Genomic DNA, 13,100 nt, shown 5'->3' with positions numbered 1-13,100 from the left:
GTGTAACACCTTTCTTTGGCCAGGATTCATATTTATCTTTTCTTTGCTCAAACTTTTGCCTCTTTTTCTTTATTTACATTTAAAAATTAATCAGCCCAATAATTCAAAAAGTGTAACCCCCTTAGTTACCTTTCTTTATTTCATTCTTTATGCTACATTAATTCAAAAAATACTAAAGAAGCAATTGATTCTTTCCGGTTGCCTCTATCTGAAGTGCTCTATATCCATGCATTTTGCTTCTATGCCATGAGCACGTTGAGAAGAAATGGTACCATTATATATTTATAATATCCTTCTGTATTCCATGGGTGAGAGGTTTTCGATAGTCGGTTTTTAATATAAATTTGTTCAATCATCGTATAACTTACACAGTTGTCGCAAAGAAGGTAAAGAGTTGCAACAAGAAGGAAGAAAGAAAATGACACCAAAATTTTGGGGCAGCATATGCTTATCACCAATAATTAAATGCCTCTAGAAACAGACTACAGTTGACTGACTTTCGCTAATCAGAATTGACACTCTTAACCAAATAACACTCCAATGACTTACAAACAGCAGTGTATTGGTATGCAATGAATTTGGCATCATTAAATACATCTTCTAAGATCATTGCTTCGCATTATCAATTCTTTATCTTATCTCAACAAGTAAAAAAGAGAAACCTACTTATCATATAGTTATGGACAGAAGTTGCAATCTTCTCTTTGCTCTAGCAGCTTTTCATTCTGCTTCAACACAATACTTCACTTGCTAGTGTTCCTACTATTAGCACTGATGAAGTTGCTCTTCTTGCTCTGAAATCACACATTTCTTCTCCTCATAACATCTTGCAAAGCAACTGGTCCTCTTCCAGCCCAATATGCAGCTGGATCGGAATCACTTGCAGCTTCCGCCACCACCGAGTCACTGCTTTAAACATTTCTAGCATGCAACTTCATGGTACCATTCCTCCACACCTTGGAAACCTCTCATTTCTCGTCTCCCTCGACATCAGTAACAACACTTTCCATGGAGATTTCCCAGAAGAGTTGGCTCATTTGCAGAGGTTGAAATTGATTAATGTCACAAGCAATAACTTCACTGGTTCCATTCCATCATTTTTAAGTTTCTTACCTAACCTTCAATACATGTATCTTTCGATGAATCAATTTTGGGGGGAAATTCCATCTTCCCTTTCCAATCTAACAAAGCTGGAAGTGTTGAGAATAAATAAAAAAATTCTCAAAGGAGAGATCCATTGGGAAATCGGTGATCTTCGTTACTTTACTGTCCTAGACCTGCAATTCAATCAACTTACTGGCTCTATACCAACATCAATCTTCAACATTACAACGATGCGAATCATTGCTCTTTCCTATAACAATCTTACCGGTAAGCTTCCAGCAACTATATGCGACCATCTTCCAAACTTGGAAGGGCTTTACCTCTCAGGCAACTCCCTAGATGGAGTTATTCCACCAAACCTGGAGAAATGCAGAAAGCTTCAAGTCTTGGCATTGTCTGAAAATGAGTTTATTGGAACTGTACCAAGAGAGCTAGCCAACTTAACAGCTCTTACAATATTAGATGTGACAACTCTGCATCTGGAAGGTATGATATTTCCTTACAAGAGATGAATTTTTTTTTTTTTTCCTTTTCTCTCTTCCGTCAAAACAATACAGTGTTTTGAATAGTTGGAAATACCGTAGCAAATCATATCAAATTATACTAAAAGTTGAATTACCAAATTGCCAATTGAAAGTTGGGTGACAATTTTGCCCCTATATCCTTCTTCTCCTTCTTCTGTTTAATTTCCTTCAAGAATTCAAAGCTTAGCAAAAAGTTTTAAGTTACAGAATTAATTTCACCTTCTAGAGTAAATGTCTTTTTTCTCTTTAGAGCACGTTATGCAGATATCAGTTTTTTCAAATTCTTTCAGTTACAATTTGTTTATGCATCTCTTAATTACAGAAGTTCAAAGGATTGTTCAGCTTTATATTTTTAACACACTACATAAACATACATACACCGTATACATTCATCATCTCGCTCTTCCATGGCCAGCCAACCATGTGTAGTGTGGATTAACAAAAATAGGTTTGGCGCAGAGAAAAATTGAGGGAAATAGAAGAAGGCAGCAGACCAATTCATTAACAAGACAAGGTCATTTTCTAATTTCAATTGAGGGCATCAACACTATTAGTATCTTGCGCTTCTATTGGATCAACACTATACCATATTATATGAATAACTCTTCGTCTCTTCATTCACTCTTCAAGTCATCCGACACCCGCCACATGCGCAAAAGGAGTTTAAAGTTCATGAATATACGGGGGTAAAACGAGAAGAAGAAAGGAAGCAGGGGCCATAAGTTTTGCACAAGTTTAGACTTGATATATTTTGCTACATGAACGCTTGTATGAACTTAATTTTTTTTTGCATTCCTGCCCTCTCCCTTTTTTTTTCCATTGGCGCTTTAAATTCATAAACGTAAAAAAAAAAAAAAATGAGTGGAGAAAATGATGAGAGAGTGCTTTGGTAAAAATCGAATATTTAAGCTTTTGCTTAAAATTAGGAGGAGATTTTGAGAAAAAAGGCATAAAGTGGGGAATAATCCATGTATAGAGCAACTGGTTGTAGAAAAAAAATGAAAACAAACAATGAGTAAAAGGAAAAAAAGAAAAACAACAACAAGAAAGGTAATCAAAAGATTCTACCTCAATAATTCATTTAGTTTTTTCCACAGGTAGAATCAGCACTTCTATATAAACACGTAATGATTTATTTACAAAATCAGTTTCAGCACCTAAAAGTATTTTTCAGCACTTGATGCTTATCAACTACTTTTAATCAGCAAAAGTGTAACAATCAACAAGGGATACCCCTGCAACACACGTGATCAGAAACTAGTTGTTAAAATAAGAAAGAAAACGGAAAACGAGAAAATACGTGTTTATAAAAGTATACTTTAGAAGTACAACAAATTTTCTGGAATGAGGGCTCTATTATCCCATTATCAACCTAGTTAGTGACTATTTTACTTTTGATTCATTCCGCATTCTTATATTAACGTATTTTTAAATGTTTACTTTTAATATTTCAGAGTAAATATTCATTTTACATATTATGATATTCAGAAATGAGAACACCCAATGATTTTAACTTTTTCTTGATTTAATCTAATTAACTCTACCTATATATATTTTGGAAACCTAGTCAGCATAGATATAGCAGAACTACGTGGGTTAGGAAGCTCACTGCTAGCTAGCATAGATAATCTAATAAAATTATTTGAATAAAGCAAAATGAATAAGGACATTTATATTATTGATCAAAACTAAAATTATGCATAGTTAGATTGATTGATACATTGATATTAGTACTTTTGAATAGTTCGGATGTAGCTGTATAACATGTTCACTTCAATAATTTGTTCATGAGTGATGGAGAACAACATGGGATATTATAACACAACTCTGGGATATTGTATCTTGGTTAGTTCTAGTCTTCTTTTTGTTATACTGTCTGGACCATTTGGTACTCATATATTTCCTTAAATTGACAGGAGAGATACCAATGGAGCTAGGTAATCTTAAGAAACTAAAAAGACTGTCATTATCCCAGAATGGGTTTGCTGGTTCTATACCTGCAAGCATTTTCAACGTGTCAACACTGCAGGTCCTAGAACTTCATTTCAACAAGTTTACGAATTACTCTACCTCCCATTTAGGCGGGAATGCCCATCCTAGAAAAAAATTATTTTAGCTCAAATGGTCTGAGTGGTTTTATCTCTTCTTCAATATCAAATTCTTCAAGACTTAGAAGACTTGAGCTCGGACACAACAGCTTCACTGGTCCAATTCCTGAGTCACTTGGTAACTTACAATACCTTGAGCATCTAAACTTGGAGGGGAATAATTTCTTCGGAGATTCAGTATTGAGCTTTCTTGCATCATTGACAAACTGTAGGAATCTAAGAGCACTCTGCTTTTCTGAAAATCCATTGAATGGTGTTTTGCCTGCATCTATTGGTAATTTCTCCACCTCTCTTCAAAGTTTTGACGTATTGAACTGTAAACTAAAGGGCCTCATTCCTCCAGAAATCGGCAATCTTACTAGAGTGATAGAGATGGATCTGTTTAACAATGAATTGAGTGGACATATTCCAAATACTGTCCAAGGCATGTTGAACCTTCAAGAATTTTACCTACAAAGCAACAAGATTGAAGGAACCATACCAGATGATATCTGCAATTTGAAGAATCTAGGTGCATTGTACTTGTCAGGAAATCATTTTTCTGGTTCGGTGCCCTCATGCTTAGGGAATGTTACCAACCTGAGGTATCTTAATCTAGATTACAACAGGTTGATTTCAAGCTTACCTGCAAGCTTGGGGAGCCTTCAAGACCTTCTAGAATTCAATGTTTCATCCAATTTATTAAGTGGTCATATTCCTCTGGAGTTTGGAAATTTAAAGGTTGCGATACTCATTGATTTGTCAAAAAATGATATTTCTGGTAAGATTCCTAGCACTCTAGGGGGTCTAGATAGATTGAGTAAACTTTCTCTAGCACATAATAGATTAGATAGGCCTATTCCAGATTCTTTGGCAAGATGTTGGCATTGGATTTCTTGAATTTGTGCTATAACAATCTTGGCGGTGAAATTCCGAAGTCATTAGAAGCTCTGGTGTATCTCAAACACCTGAACTTTTCATTCAATAAACTTAGTGGAGAGATTCCCGCTGGTGGTCCTTTTTCAAATGCCACGAGTCAATTTTTTTGTCCAATGATGCACTCTGTGGTGACCCCCGGTTTAAGGTGAAACCATGCGTAACCCAATCTACAAAGAAGTCAAAAAGAAGAAAAGAGTGCTTACAAGTTTATATATTTTGTTAGGGATTGGATCACTCTTCGCATTGGTTGTTGTATATGTGGTGTTAAGATTGAGAAAGACAAAGAAGAATGTAAGTCAAGCAGATGTTTCTCTGGTAAAAGGGCATGAAAGAATTTCCTATTATGAACTTGAACAAGCAACAGAAGGATTCAATGAAAGCAACTTGCTTGGTAATGGGAGTTTCAGCATGGTCTACAAAGGGATACTTAAGGATGGTACCCTTTTGGCAGCAAAGGTATTCAATGTCCAATTGGAAAGTGCATTCAAAAGTTGTGACACGGAATGTAAGATACTTCGGAACCTTCGCCATAGAAATCTAACCAAAGTCATCACCAGCTGCTCCAACCTTGATTTCAAGGCCCTCGTGTTAGAATACATGCCCAATGGGACACTTGATAAATGGTTATACACTCACAACTTGTTCTTGAACTTATTGCAGAGATTGGATATAATGATAGATATTGCATCTGCAATGGACTATCTCCATACAGGCTATTCAACACCTGTGGTGCATTGTGACTTGAAGCCAAGCAATGTCTTGCTTGATCAAGAAATGGTTGTTAGTGATTTTGGCATTGCCAAGTTGTTAGGTGAAGGGGAGGCTTTTGTTCAAACAAGAACAATTGCAACTATTGGATATATTGCTCCTGTGTATATTAGAACTTCTTAAAGTTTTCTCATATCCTTAGAATAACCCGTTAATTACTTGGCCAAAATATAAATTGGTACTATCAGTTTTAGCATATTCAAAGATAACTAGGAAGCGTTTCTGCTATTTTTTACCATGATTTCAGAGTATGGACAAGATGGAATAGTATCCACGAGCTGTGATGTTTATAGTTTTGGCATCCTGATGATGGAGACGTTTACAAGAATGAGACCAAGTGATGCTACATTTACTGGAGAATTGTACATACAACGTTGGGTTAGTGATTCTTTTCCAGGTGAAATTCATAAGGTGGTGGATTCTAATTTGGTACAACCAGGGGATGAAAAAATCGACATAGAGATGCAATGTTTGTTATCTATCATGGAATTAGCTTTGAGTTGCACTTTAATGACACCTGATGCAAGGATTAGCATAGAATATGCTCTTTCCACACTTAAAAAGATTAGGTTCCAGCTTGTCAGTAGTCGGCACTAGATGGTGCCGGACCGTCTACTCTTGTATGTTAGAATTTGATTACCTATGCCAGTTATGTTAAGCTTTCAATTCTGCACAAGTACTTATGTGCGTTTAATCACGATGGTAGGAAAAAACTCGTTTTGTAGTTTTGATGATATATGGAAGTCAAACCTAAGCCAATTACTACAAAAATATCTACAAAACTTTGAAGCAAACCTATGCCAATCATCTGATGGATCAGAGTGATATAAGTGAGAACTATGAAAATGCGATAAGATCCGTCAGTTCCCTCTCAAGAGAATCTACAACAACTGAATATTCATGGTCCTAAAACAAGACCTTTTATATGGAAAAGGACACCATCACTGCGAGCATAGGATTTTTAAATTAACATCTTCATAACTGATTCCTTTCTGAATCTCTTTAAATAGCATATCTGGTGAAAGAAAAGGAAAAAAATTGTATATATTTGTTAAAGTTTACTAGTTTTCGGACACGTGCAATCCGATTAAACATTACCAGCTCTTTAAAAAATTACATGAATATTATTATAACATACATGTGCGTGAAGTGTTGCCCGGAATTTGAAGGAAGAATGGAAGTTAAACTGATAAATGTTGCAAACAATAAAACAACATTGAGCTCAAAATGATTGATTAGTGTATATTTGAACTTGCGAAGGTAAATACTACTATTAAGTTCAGTGGGGGTATTCAAAAATACTCCTGAACTATTCAAAAGGCTGACATGGCAGTCCATGTGGATAATTGTTTCCACGTGGCACTGCCACATCGGATGAAGTGAAAGGTCGTTAACCAGAGGGGTATTCATGGCCTCGTCTAGTAACGACGAGGGTATTTTTGACCCGAAAATTTAACGGAGGGTATAAGTGACCCATTTCAAATAGGTCAAAAGTATTTTTGACCCTTTTCCGTATTTTTTATAATCGATGTTCTTATATTAAGTTTCATTTTGATACTTTGGTTGCTCCATAATGACCGAAACTACTGTTGTTGTCGGTATTAATATTTTGTTAAAATTGAAATACGACTTTCCGTATGAGAAAATATGTAGCAAAAGACGTTAGAACTATCAAACAAAATTAATAATATATATAAAAGTTAAACCTTATACACGACATACCTCAAGTAATATATAGAATAATATTGCTGAATGTATTACTAAAAGCTAATCAAAATAAAGTTTAGCTACGCTTTGTTATAATTCTAATAACTTTCTTTATATGATTATTTGATTTATTGAATAGTTTAGAGTAATAAAGAATAGTCGAAAGGAATCCACAGAGAAAAGCCAAAATGCCTAAAATCAAAATTGTCACCACTATTAGAAATTAACTGTGAATAAAGTATATACTCATCTTTACAAAAATCATTAGGTATAATGTCGCACAAATATGAACGGAAAAATACACTTTTGTTGTCTATTTGAAAATTAAGTTGTTGCTCTCATATCATACAAATCATAGAAAAAGAAAAAATGGAACAAAAAGGGTGAAAATGAACATCAGTGAATTAATGTTCATAACACTACGTTCGATAGACTTAAACTAAACGAAAATAAAATCTTTCATTCAAAGTAATGATCTTTAAGCAATAATCTATGTAAATTAACTCGTATTCAGACAATTGGCAATATGAATATTGATGGCATACTACATAAAATACTAAAGTATTATCAAACTCATCGGATACTAATAAAGGTTTGGTCAATTAAGTACCCACTTGTAAGAATGAAAACACAACAAAAAGAAACAAAACAATCTCCAACAACAATACAAAATGATGAAAAAATTACATATAAATATGGGTTGTGTACCTAATTTCAGTTGGACGATCATAACTTGACTTCAAAATGGAAAAAAAAATCAATATTGTGAGCTGACAATAAGCTACCTCGAGGAATAGGTCTTCCATTCTACTTCAAAGTTCTAGTTATAAAAGAGAAATAAGCGAAATAAATTATGGAAAGTAACATGATTGGACTGTCACAGATTAACTCTCCCACTGCAAGAGATCTTTTCTTCTTGTCGATATGTTCTAAGCCATTATAACCATGAATATTCCTGAGAGAAGATTACAAAAACAAAATATGTAAGTGAAGAGGAAAGTGCTAATTGTGATACTTTGTCGGCTCTTTTATAGAGTGCAATAAAATATTCGAAAAGTCTACACATAAATGACAGTAACCGTGGAATCTCAAGGGACCAAAAATAGATAAAGGGGCTGAGCTGTAAAAAATTGCAACACGATGAGCCTGCATTAAGAACAGGAAGAGCAAGCAACCCTAAAATTTAATGGTGCTTAAGAGTCATATTTTTGCTTTTTCACATACCTAACGGATTAATTTGGCATATTGAATAATGATACATGAATCTGTTTTTGGTATCTAATTGATCTTCAAAATTCAAAGAGTCACTTCTAATATATCCTTTTGTTTTCTACTTTAAATTGATGAATTAATTAATCCTATATTAAATACGATGATATGATCATGTAATTATAATATTTTATTATATTAGATGATTTATGTCTTATTACATTTTAATTTATAGTAAGGGTAAAATGGTAATCTAACTTTGAAGATAGGAGCTTCCCACTTTTAATATCACTAGTTTCTCGGCACGTGCCCTATACGTAGGGGTGGGCATGGTACGGTATTTGAAACTTCGGTACGGTAATTTTGGTTTCTAAAAATATTATACCATTACCGTACCAAATTAATTCTGTATGGTTCGATATTTTAAAGTTCGATTTCGGTATTTTACGAGACGGTAAATCGTACTATAGTTTGTCCGACTTCGACTTATATGTACTCATATCATGGAGAATTATGACTTCCGCTACTTAAGAAACGTCTCAATTATTATGTACTAAACACCTTACATATGGAAAAATATTCAAAAGAAAGTACAAGCAATGCCATTCGTAAATCAATTACATAAAAAAGACATTTAAATCAAGATAGGGTAGTCAAAGTTCTAACGTTTAAACAATTAGTTTTCTAATAATACTAGTTTATATATTTGTTAGTATTATAATACTAAGATTAGTATTATAATACTAAGATATATGAATTGTATATGTAATTATATACTTCGGTATGGTATTCGGTATTTCGATATTTTCTTTATGAGTACCGAATACCATGCCAAATACCAAACTTTTTAAAAATGCATACCAAATACAAAAGACCAAATACCATAATACCGAAACCGCGGTATAAAAATGTTCAGTTTCGGTATGGTAATCGGTATCTACCATACCATGCCCACCCCTACCTACACGTGTATGCCAAGTCATTTATTACACATTTTTAGTAAATAATATCGATACAAGAAAGATAATAAAGTAAAAGTTTGTGTGAATAATCAATGTGGATAGTCGTTTGGTCAAATGTTTGTTGATATCAAAATGATTGGATATTGTCTGAACCTACGAAGATGAACAATCAAAGTGTAATTAGATACATGTGATGATTTTACTTAATTATTTTGCTCTTATGATATACATATCTCATGTAATATTTCCTTATAGACGATAATCCTAGTACATATATGTACCTTTCATCCGTTTCAGTTGCTCTCTCATAACCGAAACTCTTGTTATCGGCACTGATATCCCACCTGGTAGAGCAACGTTAAGTTGGCCATGGAAGGAAACATGTTAGTGGTTATTAAAAATGAAATTCAACCCAAAGTCCTTTTCTTCTCCATGAACAAACAAAAAGTTGAGTTTTCTTGATTCAAAAATACCGTAGCAACCATTTAAAGTAGAATTGTACGGAGGAACATGGAAATGACCACGAGATCGACGGAGTAACTGACATAAAAATGAATGAATAAACACTCTTTATATACCATTGCAAACTGAAGGACCTGAAATAAGCGACCAAGCAGGATAAGATCTCAAATATTTTGATATTATTGTGAGCTGAATGGTAAAGAAATTAGGAAAGACAAGCACTCAACAACATAAAATGTCCTGCAGTTACTAAGGAAAAAGGGTGAAAATCATTTACAACCCCAACTATGCTTTAAAAATAAAACTCCCCCCTCAACTTTGAAACGGTATATAAAGAGTGTTTATTCATTCATGTATCCCTATATGCTGATATTGCCAAATTAACATTTTGGAAAACCATGTACTCCTGAATTTTGACAGTTCTAGAACAAGAATATAAGCCACAATTGTTTGTTGTACTTTAGGAAAAAAAGAGTATTTCAAGTTGAAGTTGAAGTTGAGAAAAAGTCCCATAGTGAACTTGCACCACATTATCTTCAAAAGGATATTTTACTGTTAGACTAAGCATGAATGAAGACAGGATATGTGACGTATAAACTGAAAGGAATTTGCATTACTATCACAGCCACTAAAATCGAGGACTGAAATAATGAATTATTTTGTACCTTAATGGCATAAGCACATAAATAACACAGAAACTAAACATAGAAGCTAAGTGACAAACAATTTGGTCAATTTTTGTGCCTTAAAGGCTTAATTAGAGTACATGAGCATGAAAAAAAAAAGAAGGGAAATTGAACAATATTTAGCATCCAATCTCTTTGGTTTCCTCAGCATTTTTTGTTCTGTCATGAGTTTACTTTACTTCTTCAAGCCTCAGGTTAACTCCTCTGACTGCATTGTTTCTTGTGTTCTGCAGAATTAGATGCATTGCCACCATAGCTATAAGATGTAAGGAATCAAATTAACGGGTTTCAAACAGGACATATTTAACATCGCCTACAATAACTGCATAAAAACGAAGAGATGACCTACATGTTTTTATCACTATTAATAGAAAATTTGAGGATTTATACTATAGATAGTTTGTTGAAGGAAAATTAGAGAATTCTAAGACCTTTCGTGGTCTTTTTTTTTCCGCTTTAAGCCCCTGAGTTGTTGCTTAAGCATTGTTGCTATACTTCCGAGAGTTCTTGGTTAAGTCCAAGAGTCTTTGCTTTTGCCGCTCCCACTTTCTGCTCCCTAGATACAAATGGGACTACCTGCCATCTAAACAACGAAAATTATTACTCCTATATATGTCTATATATATCTATAGTCCAAGGAAAACTGTAGACATGTTTTTTGCTACATAAATAAAAGCGAACTTACAACTCGATTTCGACGGATCGGAGATAGATATGACCAAGGATTTAGCCGGGAAAATAGATGGAGCGAATAGTAAGGGGGCCAAAGATGTGACCATCAAGGACAATTGTGAAAAACGTCTATGAGAAGAAGTTGACTATTGAAAGGATATGGCAGTTTGTTGAAGGAGAGTTACGTGACCAAACATGCTGGGCTAACAGAGAAGATGAAAAAGTTAGGGAGAAGTGCCGGGGTTCTGATTTTATACAGAAATTGAAATCAAAGGGTGTAACTCTTCAGAAGATGATAGTTAGAGGGATGCCAAGTCAATGAGGCGTCTGTAACAGAGGAGCGGTCGAAGGCAGGAGTCTCTTTCAACAGGTCTATAGGTTTTTTTTTGTTTTTTAATTTTATTTTTATTTTTTAAAGCAATAAGTTAAGAGTATTTATTTATGTAATTTAACTTTCAAGTTAAGGAGTTTATGCTTTTAATATAGCATAGATAGATAGATAGATATATATAGATATAGATATAGATATAGATAGATATGATGATATGATAAGCCCCTATCTTGAATGATTTTAAAAAATTTATTAGAATTAACTCAAAGGAAGTTTTTACACCAGAAAGAATGTATGTACTATGCTGTTGCTAAATTACAACGAACCATCAAGTTCATAATACACTAAAGACCATGTAAAAGACTCCCATTTGATTGAAACTTATTTTCCTCCATACGAAACACATGCCCTTTATTCCAAATTTGATATATCACACCTTTTATGTTTGGAAATAAAAGATTCCATTTGATTAGTTTCCTAATTAGCTTTTAGAACTTAAAGAATACTAGCTCTAGTACATAATTTACATTTATTAGTGTTAGAATATATGTAAATATCTTTCATTATCTCTGTAATATGTTAGGAGTATATTTAGTTACCTTTATTGTTAGGTGTATATTTAGTTACCTTTATTATGCTAAGCAATCCTTGTATATTAGAGACCCGTTGTCAAGGAACAAGGCAAGGAAAATTACCTTCTTTCATGGTATCAGACTAGGGCACGATTTTGCTCCTCTCTTTTCTGCCCAGCCCTGTGTCATCTTCACCTTCTTTCACCTCCTTATCGGCCGCCGTCACGATTGACTCTCCCTCCTCCTCCGATTCCACAGTCCTTTTCCTGCACCTTTGGTCAGTTTCAAACATCAAAATCACATCTCCATTACTCTCGAGATGGAAAACGTCCACTATGCGACGTGGCCGGAACTCTTCAAAATCCACGCAAAATCCCCCAAAGAGTCCTCCACCATATCATTCCACCGAAATCAGGAAAAGAGAAGGTACCCAAAACTGATGCTGAAAAAGAGCTATGGTCGACTCTTGATGCCATGGTTCTTCAATGGATTTATGCTACCATCTCTACTGACCTATTGCATACTATCCTTGAACCCGACTCCACGGCCATGGATGCTTGGAATAGGCTGCGTGACATATTCCATGACAACAAAAATTCTCGAGTCGTCACTCTTGATATGAATTTTCTCACACCAATATGGAGGACTTCTGTCTTGCGTATTGTCAACGACTCAAGATTCCATCCGATCCAACTCAAGAACGTAGGTGCTTCGGCCTCAAACAACCGCCTCGTCCCTCAAATGGTAGCCGGCCTCACTGAAGCCTATAAGGGGGTGGGTACAATCATCCGTGAAAGCAATCCCCTCCCTCTCTTTTATCAAGCCCGTTCAATGCCCATTCTTGAAGAAACAGGCTTTACCAAACAGCTAGCTACGGGATCCACTACCGCCATGCTTTCTCGTGATTACGATGATAATCCATTTTCTGGAAATAACCACCTAAACCGTCAGAATAACAGTGGTAAAAAGCATCAAAACCGCAGCAACAATGGTGGAAAGAACCGCGGTAGAGGCAGTGGCAGCAGGGGCGGTGGCAACCGAAATGGTAGTGGTTTTGGTGGTGGATGCGGCAGCTAG

The 13,100-nt window shown here is 34.8% G+C and overlaps 2 protein-coding genes and 1 pseudogene across 2 annotated transcripts; all 3 read left to right on the top strand.

Annotated features, from left to right (window-relative positions):
- Positions 1-703: 703 nt before the first annotated feature.
- On the top strand, positions 704-4,615 carry LOC132043854 (LRR receptor-like serine/threonine-protein kinase GSO2). The gene is made up of 3 exons (XM_059434314.1): positions 704-1,590; positions 3,545-3,680; positions 3,796-4,615. The coding sequence occupies exons 1-3, from the start codon at positions 927-929 to the stop codon at positions 4,613-4,615; spliced, it is 1,620 nt and encodes a 539-aa protein (XP_059290297.1). The 5' UTR covers positions 704-926.
- A 192-nt stretch (positions 4,616-4,807) lies between these two features.
- On the top strand, positions 4,808-6,079 carry LOC132043853 (probable LRR receptor-like serine/threonine-protein kinase At3g47570). Its single transcript, XM_059434313.1, has 2 exons — positions 4,808-5,431; positions 5,670-6,079. Exons 1-2 carry the CDS (start codon positions 4,808-4,810, stop codon positions 5,688-5,690), a joined length of 645 nt encoding a protein of 214 aa, XP_059290296.1. The 3' UTR covers positions 5,691-6,079.
- Positions 6,080-12,342: 6,263 nt separating this feature from the next.
- On the top strand, positions 12,343-13,100 carry LOC132043852 (uncharacterized; annotated as a pseudogene).

This window comes from Lycium ferocissimum, unplaced genomic scaffold, assembly GCF_029784015.1.
Source record: "Lycium ferocissimum isolate CSIRO_LF1 unplaced genomic scaffold, AGI_CSIRO_Lferr_CH_V1 ctg2926, whole genome shotgun sequence".
Classification (NCBI taxonomy): Eukaryota; Viridiplantae; Streptophyta; class Magnoliopsida; order Solanales; family Solanaceae; genus Lycium; species Lycium ferocissimum.
The sequence above is the reverse complement of the archived record's forward strand: the minus strand, read 5'-3'. Positions and strand labels throughout refer to the sequence as shown.